Here is a 10,538-nt window from a genome sequence, read left to right as displayed (position 1 = left end):
GATTAAATTGATTTTATTTATTCGTTGAGATAAAATCGAAATGACACGCAACCATCAGTCATCAATTGAAAAAAACACGACAAACAACAAGAACTCGAGTAAGGAGACATTCAAAGAGAAAAATAAAACGTAATCTTCGTCTTGAATCTGAACGTTTACGTTAGAAAGAAGTAAGAACTAAGGAAACAATCGAACAATGTGAGACACAGAGTCAACAGAACAAAAAGGGCAAGATCTGAATTAACCGTTGAAGAGAAAAAGAGGCAAAATGAACTTGATCGCAAACGTATTAGTGCTAGCATTATTGATTAAAGTTATTAACATTTCATTTGATAATTTTTCCATAGAAAATACGATGAAATTTTTCATTTAGATAAGATTACATTGGTTATCGCATTAATATCGTAGCGAAACATTGCGGTAATACAAACCTTTCTGCACGCAAATTTCTTTTACAATTCTCAACATATTTTCCACAGCCTTTAACATTCAAAAGGTAATAAATCCAAAAAAAAAACCAAAATGTACAATGTTCTGTTTTTGTTGTTTCATGTATTTCTCAACTAATCGACAATGTTATACAGTTTTTAACCTGTTATACAGCTTAATAATTAATATTAATCATATTCTAATTCGAACAATATCGATCCACGGGTGATGTCTTTATTTCATTACAATGAGAATATGGACAGCTTGGTAATATTGTTGCGTCCATGGTTGTCTATTTCTAACGAAGAAAATTGAACAAAAATGTTTTTTTTTTCTCGGTTAATCTCGGAACAGAATTTAATTGTGGAGTTTGCACGACCAAAAGAATGCAAAGAAAATTGAACGAAATTGGTTTGAAATTTTATGTTCCCGTCGTCGATTTATGTTGGTCGATTTCTATTTTATTACGTATGCCAGTACAACTAGCTAATGTGTAACAGCATCGTTGCGAAGAACTGACATAATTTCACTTTAGATTTCAAAAGTTATGGTTTATTTCTTGCAATTCCAATCATTTATTTTAACTTTTTTTTTTTACTTTGTTTCAATATTTTTAATGAATCGAACTGAAAAAGAAAACCGATGTCGAAAATCAGAAAAAATTCTTTTGAAAACAAAAATCAAATGTTAACAAAAAAGGGTCGAAATTTTTTTATTTTCCCAAAGATAAATTATCTCATTTTTTTCAGCGATGCTGTGGCTATTGATTTTCCATAAAAAATATTTTTTTACATTCTGTTTTTAGTTTTCGGTTATGTAAAAATGTGTTCCATCATCTTCTTGCTTCTTATTTGATTGAAGGTTGTTGTTAATACGGTTTCTGTTCAGTGGCACGTAATATACGGCGTATTGAAAAAGTGTCTAACTATTTGTCGTTATTCAAAAAGAAGAAACAAAATAGGAGGAGAATCAACTATTGATATTTGAAATCATACATTTCCTATGTATTTGTGTTTTTCTTTTGAGTTTGAACGGTAAAAAATTGTTGTTTTTTTTTGTTTCGCAAAACATTTATGAAAAATATACGAATGATCCCTATCTATGGTGGTGGTTTGCCGATATTAATCTATATATTGTGCTTACGGTATAGTTTCACACGAGAAACGATTTAAGAACAATTAAATGGAAATGTTCGCTTAGAATATAAATTCTTACAATTTAAGGAAAGAAAGAAAAAAACTCGGTGTAATGTGTGTTGGATCCAAACCATACACATCCAAACGCAACAAATAGAAATCAAGAAGGAAAAAATCAAATATGAAATTTCAATTATATACAGAGGTTTACTTAATTACGTGTGATAGATGCTTTGATGTGATTTGTTCCGGTTTGTTGCCTCATCAGTGGAAGAATTTGGACATATGGAGTCGATTCAAAGCATTCCAACGAAGTTGAGGAAAACAATTTTACATAATGTGGTTTGAAATGGTCCATGTATGATGTTTCAACTGCATTTCTTGTCTCTTTGCTTGACTAGAATTCGATTGTTTGTTTGTTTGTTTTTTGTCGCTGTTGTTTGCTGAATTGTTTTCTCTCTTCATCGATTCATGCCATATTCTTCCTTTTAACTTTTCGAGATCGGAATGATGCCCAAACCTTGTGGAAAATTCTTATAGAGCTGTAGCAGCTCTTGCGGAAGTGATTGCTGGAAAAAGAGGTTGGGATTATTGTAGAGACTGGTGAGATACATTGGATCGAGCATCAGAAATGGATTGGTGCTCGGGTCCTTGGCCGATGGATCATTGTTGGTTTGAGCGTTCGCGGCTGATTGATTCAGGAAGTTCTGCAGTAGAAGTTGGTTAATTTTCAGGTTATCGTTGATGGATGACAGATTCGGTAGGTTTAGCAATGCTGGTGGTGATGTCGAACTACCGCCAGCGGCCGATGATGTATTATTATTGGTGAAATTGCCAATCGGTGTTGTTATTATCGATGGCGGAAGTGAAATCTTTTTCTCTGGCATTTTCATGTTACTCAACGCTTTGTTGCCGCTGTCGGATGATTTGCGCTTGTTGTTGTGGTGATGGTGGCTCTGGCTGTTGTGCGCGTGTGAAAGTGGAGGTACGAGTGTTATTTGCAGATTCGGGTCGGTTATTTTCTGTGCAGCCAGTGCAGCCTGTGAGAGCGGTAACGTGGTGAGGGCGGACACTGGTTGCGAATGGGCTTTTTGAATTGTTGTCGACTGTGGCAAACGTAATCCGATCGGCAACGTTGGTTCACATTTTTCCACCGTCAAATCGATACAATTATATTCCGTCGTTTGCGCTGGTAATGGTATTAAATCCTTCGGATTGCCAAAGATGCGAGTCGTCCGTTTGTACATGCATTGTGATTGAAATTTCGGTAGTGGCACATCGGCATGTGAGACGCCAGCCAATGCAGAACTGATTTTGGTGTTATTCTTTCCATTCCATTTTCCAACATTCGCTGGTGCCGCAGCTGCGGACGTTGAACCGTGGAAACTAGCTTGGCTATTCAACGGTCCACTCGAATTACTGATGGCCGTCACTTCAAGTCCACCCTGCCGAAGAATGTCCAGCTTTCGCTTTTTCATATTCGGAAACATGCCACCCGTGTACAGATGCATTTGTGGTGGCGATGCACCATCTTCGTTGTCACTATCGAGATCGATAACATCGGACATTGAATTTGGATAGCGAACCGATTTGTTGCTATTACCGAGAATCGGCGTTATTGTAGTCGTTTTCGATCCACTTAAATATGGAATGTTCTCTTTTTCGTTTGGTTTTATCGCTGAAACGGTAATCGAACCAATCGACGGCGGTGATGATGCACCCGATTTACGTTGACGATCAGGTCGCAAACGCACCTGTCGCAATGACGTCGTTTTGCCTAATTTCGCAAGGTGATTTGCCACGAAATTGGCATCACGTCCCGTATATTCTTCATTCGACAATTTACGTTTTCCACTCATGCTGTCACCTTTATGCGATGAGCCCGGTTGCACGGTGAATTGTTGGATTTGAATCTGATTCGTTATCTGAATTGGATTGGGTGGGCTACTTGCTGATTGTGGATGAATTGTTGTTTGATGCAACGTAATTGTGGTGTGCGGCTGTTGGATTTGTGATGCCGATTTCTTATTGTTACCAACAATAACTGTAACTGGCAATGATCCCGGTGTCATTTCAACATGAAGATTTTGATCCTTCTCATTTCGCGCTTCTTTCAGTTTGATTTGCCGTTGGAGTTCAATTATTTCCGATTCAGTCAAACGTCGATTACCATCTAACAGTTTTGCGAAATCATATTCACCGAAGCTATCACCATCCTGACCGTATTTGGCATGTCGTTCAGTATATTCGCGTTGCATTTCATACCGTTCATACGGCAACAATGCACGTTCATACTTTTTCCGTGATATTGTATTGTAGCCGCCTTCCAGACCGAATAAATACTTCCACATTCCTTTGCGTTCGGTCACCATTTCATAGCCGCCCATTTTTTTCACCTTTTGATAAATCGACAGTAAATTCACACGCTTCAAACCGACCCAAAATCCTTTTGGGATTTGTGAGTCTTGCGCATCATGGAAAACAATCAATTTTTGCATGAATTCCGATTCTTCGGACGACTCGTTGTCGTCATCGTCTTGATTCGTTGTGTTTGTATTGGAATCACTGTCATTTGAATCACTGCTGTCACTGTGTGTACCACGTCGTGATGAGCGCGTTCCATCGGCTGATTCGGATTTGAGTTTCGTTCGTGCCGGCCGCGGATTGTATCGCAGTTTTGGCCGTGTGGCCAATACTTGTGTCCCTTGCTTGAATTCCGGCTTGACGTACAGCGGCGAATACTTTGAGTAAACTTTTTCCACCGAACAAGCTGAGATTTCTGAGTCGCATGAATCAGAACCAGCTGAATCACAACGTATACGTGACGATGGCGAATCGGATCGAATTTTCTTCCGACGACCGCGTGGACGTCCTTTCAATTTCGGTGCCAAATGATTACACAGGAGCTCATGCGTTTCCAATTCCGGATAGTCAAAAGTTTCCTGGCAAAAAGAGTGAAATTAATTGTTGATTAGTTCAGCTTTTTCAAACAAAATATGCTCCACCCGGAACAAAGATGGATTTTATTGGCAGAAAATCTTTTTTTTAAATATTTTTTTTTTCAATTTTCCAAGCTTTCTTCACTTCTTCTGAAAGAAAAATGTTTTTTCTTCCATATTTATATGAAGGAAAAAACCCTGAAATTGAAATCCACGTTTACTCACTTTACAAAACATAACTCTTGTATCCGGTCCATAAGATACAAAGCCACAAAGTGCCTGTACGAGTGTTCGTCGAAGCCATTCGTCACCGACACCTTCGAGGCGTTTCAATGTGGCCCGATAGCGGCAATATCGCGGAAAACTGATTACTGCTACGCTCGACCGACAATAGGTTTCTGCAAATAAATTGTAAAAATTGCAACAACAGTGAAAAAGTGTGATTCGGTTTCAGTTTTCACAGTAAAAAATAATAATACACGGAATGAAGTGGGTTTTCAAATAAATCCCAGTGGATACGGTATTGTTTTCGCATGATCAGCAGATAGTTTACTCGACATAAATGCACTTTTGAAAACAATATATTCGCATGTGTGTGTGTGTGTAGTTGAGTCAAATGTGCATTTCGATTGGAAAACGTTGCTTTAATTCGGATCAGTATGCTTTTAGACACCTGAAGCTTCATATATCTATTCCAACAAGCAACAAGTTTCCACATACATAAGAAACAAACGTTATCATGGCATCAATTGTGTTCAGTTCAGTGTTGTTCATGATATTAGTGACAATATCGATTAATCAATCGGAATTGATTGAAAAATCGGTGCAACCACCGATTGGCTATGAAGCGGACTATGAAATTCCGGTGAAAACATCAAACGGAAAGTCATACATTGCGTACATAATCGAACAGGATGATATAGTTGTGAAGAAAAAATGTACATGCATCGCTGTGAGCAAGTGCAACGTGAAAAATATAATCAAACTATCAAAGTGAGTGTAGTTTGGGAATAGAATGTTTTCAACACGTTAATCTGTTTAAAAACCAAACGTTTCTGTCCATTTTCACACAGGCAACATTGTTCAGCCGATGAAATTTGCTGCGCGCATTAAATACTGAACACGAACACAGAGATACAGACACACACACACACACAGCATGGAGCATTCAAATGATTTTTGTGGTTCCACATAAAATTCAATTTATTTTAATTCTTGTAATCGAATAAAATCAAAATAACATGAATTGAACGAGAAAAAAAATTGTACCTTTTTCTTTTTCCACTTCAGTAAAATCCAATTTGGAATTTTTCAGGGAGCGCACGTTTGTACCCGAAAAGCTATCAAAACATTGATCACTTTCGTTTTTATTGTGAAGTGCTGTTGCTGGTAAATTCGGTGAATTGTCATCGCGTTTGTCGACGGTGGCGGTGACTGCGGATTCTGTTTTTATCGCTGGATCAAGGAGTGTGTTTGCACGTAATCCATAGGTCCAATTAATTGTATCGTCGCACCAATTCAGTAGATCGTCTGCTCGAATTACAACGCGTTCCGAAATCGCCAGCACTTCATCCTATCCATGAGTTGGAAAAAAAAGTGGAAAAAAAACGAGAATTGTACATGTGAATGGTAGGGGAATTAAATTGTTTTTTAAATGTAATATATGCCAATTGCTTGTGTATAGTTAAGAGCGATCAATCAATGCTGAATGAAATCGTTTGGGATCATATCAGTTTTGTTCTACTCTATCCTTGTCTTTTTTTTTCTCTTTCGTTCGTTCTCTTGTTCTAAAAGATCTCTCGCCATGCCCTTTGGTCATCTCCCTTTCCCTTGGAGCAATTAAAAGTATGTAGAGAGAAAAAACCACTTGCGTTCGATTGAAATGAACACCACACATGGATGTGAATCTTAGCATCACACTAAAATTGCAGCGAAATCAAAATGGCATTCATAAACCTGTAATCGAAATTTCGCAATTTCATCATGCGGTTTTTTTTTCCTTCTTCTACATCATCAACAACTTAACGCAAAGCATGTTGTTGATTGTCTTTGAAACGGCATTATATTGTCGAATTCCGCCCAGCGCAACAGCATGATTTATAATTGTTGAACGTAGAGAGCGAGAAAAAATCACCAACCAACTAACAAAGAACGACAATCACCGAAAAAAATATATCGATAATGTGCGCAGCGAGCCATAGTTTGTGTGAGCTCACACACGTTCGTCGCAGAGAGAACGATGAAGCGTATTTGTTGTATGGCGTTGATATTTTTTCTGCGTTGTCTTCATTCGCAACAGACAAGAAATCGACGACGCAATTGTTATTTGGTAGTGTGTAGTTTTTCTGTGTGTTATTGTTGCTTACTCTTGTATATACGTTTAACTGTCTTGCAATGACCTTGTACTAAGTTGCTGACATAAATAAAAACTATTCACGAGGGCATTGAGCACACAACAGCCCGTGTGAATGCTGAAGAAATAAGACACATCCCAAATGCTCTCAATTTAATTGTTTTTTTTTTTTTTGTTCGTCAATGTTACCGAGATTTTTTCAATGTTTTCGGACGAAGTGAAATGATGTGTCGGTTTTGTTTTCTTCTTCTTTCAAATCATTCAGAAGTGAAACAAAAATTATGCTTTTGTATATGATTTTACATACCTCGCCATGGCAATTCCGGCCCATTGGAGTGTTTTCTGGCAAAAAGTAAAGGCGAAGCGAAGCCAATAGACACTGTTCATTTTTATCACGCCAAACCATGCGAAGTTCAGCGATACATGCGATTGGTGAGTCCGACCATGGTCGAACCGGAATGCAGTCACCAAGTGCCAACACTAACGGTTTCTTGTAGCTGTTTTTTTTTTCGCAAGAAGAAGAAGAAGAAAAGCGAAACAAAGAAGAAATATATGAGAGGTGACACCAATTAAAGAGCAAGCGTATGCATTACACACACATACACTCACACAAAAAAAGAAGATTGTACTAAATAAAAAAAAAAAGCCACTTACCACTCGGCCAATAGTCGTGGTTTGATGTCTGTTTTGTTGAATTTTACCCGTGGTATGGGCAAATCATCGCAGCTATCCACTGTCGATGATTCCGAGTCATACTCATGCTTGATGGATTTGATGATGGTGTCATTTGAACGTAGCAATTCTGCCGTTTTGTGATCGATGCCATCGAAGCAATTATTATTTTTGCCACAATGATTTTCATAATCGGTCGGCGCTGCTGTTGCTGTTGCTGTTGCTGTTGCTGTTGCTGTTGCTGTTGCTGTTGCTACAGCGGATGATGCTGATGATAGCGGTGCTATCCGGATACCTTTGAAAAACGTGTATGGACCATGATATCCGCACGGTTCGCCAATCACCTGCAAAATTTCAATAATTTTTCCAATTAGCTCAAGCATTTTGAAAATGATTAAGAATATTCCGAATTTTCTGCGAAATCAACAGTTCGCCAACATTCGGCACAATGTTCAAAATTCGTGTTATCGAATCAGGAAACATTCAAGTTCCATGTTGATTATTTGGTAGTTGAGTTTCAATTATGAAATGATTTTGACTTTGTTCACGCGATTTAACGTGATCGATAATAATGAAGCAATATTAATGGTAATGATTGGAGTAAAGTCTGCATTGAATATTACGCATCTGTTCATTATTAAATAGAAAGTTGCAAAAGAAAAGAAAATCGAGTTGAATCGAACGCTGTGTGGTTGTGTTGTTGTTGTTTCTGTTGTTGTTGTCGTCGTTCGCCATTATTATATGGTTGGTTTGTGTTCGCATTTATGGACAAAGCCGAGCTTCGTGAGCGAATCAAGTGAAAGAGACAAGGAATTACACATGCTCCTTTATAGATATCACATTCGGAGTTGTGGTGAAGACACACACGCACACACACACACACACAAACACATTCAAAAATCAAGTGAATAAGAAGCAAAAAGACAACGGAGGACCAAGTAGTTGGATTTTAAATTTATCGTATCAAGTTGTTCTTCTTCAATTGAACTTGCTTGATAATTAACACTAGTTCTTCGTTGCATGCATTTTAACCCGTGAATGCAGCACATTTTGCACAAAGCAAAAGTGAACGCTCAACTACACTGTGGATAAATTAGTCCATTTGATCGATAGAGGCTCATACATCAAAAGAGTAAAACATCGTTTTATGTACATCGAAGAATCAAATGTTTCATTCTGTATGTGCTTCTGAACGAAAGAAATTTCAATGGATAAAACGGAAAATTTTCCGAGAATTTTAATCAATTGGCTTTCAGTTAGGTTTTCACAATCTCAACAACCATTTATGATTGATTGAATTACATCAACACGAACTTGAATCAATTTTTTTCTTCTTCTTTTCTTTTCAAATGAAGAATTCATTTTTTCCCCATTTTCTAATCAAAATGGTTCAATAGAAGATGATACAGTTGATAAGAATGAATATTGTTGTGGTTTTTGTTTCGTCAGATGGATCTGCTTAATTGTTCAAGTTAATGGTATTAAGTGTCAAGTCAGTGTTTTGTGTAACAAAAAAAATAATGGCACGAATGCAAATGGCCATTTGTTCCATCATGTAAATGCGAAATCAATAATTTGCTATTCAGTTTGAGTTCAACTCTGATGCGACTTCGGTTAATTTGGCGTTCGAGTAAGTGAATGGTGTTATTACAAGTGATTAGCCCAATCGATGTCTGTGAGCGAGAGAAAGACAAAGGTATACTAGATCATGTGAGAAACAGAGTTAAAAAAATAGCAGCAGCGAAGAAACAATATTTTTGTAAGGGGTGACCACAAGGCCAGTATCTTCTTGTGCGCATAAATATCGCATTCCAAGCGATAGACGTAATTGCCATCTCTCTCTCTCTCTCTCTCTTGCTTACTCCCGTTTGGCTCTCAATGGTATATGAATAGTTAAACACGTTTGTGAATAATTATTTATTTTGGTATTGAATAAAACATGTTTGCAAGCTAGATATGCATGCACATTGCACACACCAGAGAGAAGAGCATCTGTCACAATGCAATGTGGCCGAACTGCGCACGGTACGCGCACACATGTCGATATCTCAAAAGCCTCTTAATAATAATTAACGAATTAAAGTCTTGTCTCACTTTTTGACGTCCATTCAACATATAAAACTCCTATTATTACATTAGCATAATTTTTTTTTCTTAGCCGAACTCACTTTTTTTTTCCTTCTCTTCCAGTAAACCGTTTGAGTTGTGCACACAACAAGCAGCGATGAACGTTTTTTGTTGGCTTTCAACATCAAACTTTGGTTCAAAAGAACTGGTTTTTGAGCAATGAGGCTTTGCATTTTTGATGCAACAGAATTTAAGTTTAAAAAAAATGCACGCACATTATCAATTCAGTATTCTTGAGATGTTTCTAACTGCAATATGGAGCTAGCTGAAAACGGTACTGAAAAACCAAATGCTGCGTTTTTCCCTCTCACATGTATACCTATTTTGAATGTTTGAGCATTACAAAGGGAGTGCGCTGATGATACTCCAATGCGATTACAACATCGTATCAAATACAAAGTATTCATTTTTATATTTGCCACGGCAAATGCATGATAAATGTCAAAAGTCCCATCGTTTATATTTGTTCAACATTTACATATCATTAGCGTTGCTGTTGTTTTTTTTCTTTCTTGTTTCTCTCTGTATCGTGTTGCAAGTGCAAATATTTCATTTCAATTCATTTCAATCAATTGTCGATGATACTTTTGATGTTGTTTTTGTTTCTTTTTATTTGCAATTTTACGGTGCAATTAAAGCGCAATAAATTGCACATTAAAATGCCCACTTCGCGGAAATGCTTTAAGTATGCAATTATATATATTTTATTGCTGCGATATTCAATAATTCACGGCCTGGAGTACTATATTTTTGGGCTATGGAATATAGCTTGCTTTCTTCTTCTCTTGGCATTTCTAATCGGCATTTTATGTCTTTTGTTTTTCTCCACCTCTCTTCTCTCTCTCTCTCTCTCTCTCTCTCTCTCTCTCTCTCTCTCTCTCT

At 37.4% G+C, this 10,538-nt stretch overlaps 2 protein-coding genes across 2 annotated transcripts in view; both read right to left on the bottom strand.

The window, feature by feature from the left end:
* Positions 1-10,538, bottom strand: part of LOC129576399 (N(4)-(Beta-N-acetylglucosaminyl)-L-asparaginase) — a 95,529-nt gene that overhangs the window by 58,148 nt on the left and 26,843 nt on the right. The gene's annotated exons all lie outside the window — the stretch shown is intronic.
* LOC129576388 (uncharacterized) overlaps positions 526-10,538 on the bottom strand; it is a 29,214-nt gene continuing 19,201 nt past the window's right edge. Inside the window, exons 3-7 of the mRNA XM_055461425.1 lie at positions 7,512-7,873; positions 7,165-7,354; positions 5,774-6,077; positions 4,730-4,902; positions 526-4,507 (exon numbers count right to left, since the gene is read on the bottom strand). Of these exons, the coding sequence (XP_055317400.1) occupies positions 2,054-4,507; positions 4,730-4,902; positions 5,774-6,077; positions 7,165-7,354; positions 7,512-7,873 (3,483 nt within the window). The 3' untranslated portion in view covers positions 526-2,053. The remainder of the gene's footprint in view (positions 4,508-4,729; positions 4,903-5,773; positions 6,078-7,164; positions 7,355-7,511; positions 7,874-10,538) is intronic.

This window comes from Sitodiplosis mosellana, unplaced genomic scaffold (assembly GCF_009176505.1).
Source record: "Sitodiplosis mosellana isolate CC-2019 unplaced genomic scaffold, AAFC_SMos_1.0 Smas_scaffold_6181, whole genome shotgun sequence".
Classification (NCBI taxonomy): domain Eukaryota; kingdom Metazoa; phylum Arthropoda; class Insecta; order Diptera; family Cecidomyiidae; genus Sitodiplosis; species Sitodiplosis mosellana.
Note: the sequence above shows the minus strand (reverse complement) of the source record. Positions and strands in the feature narration are given on the sequence as shown.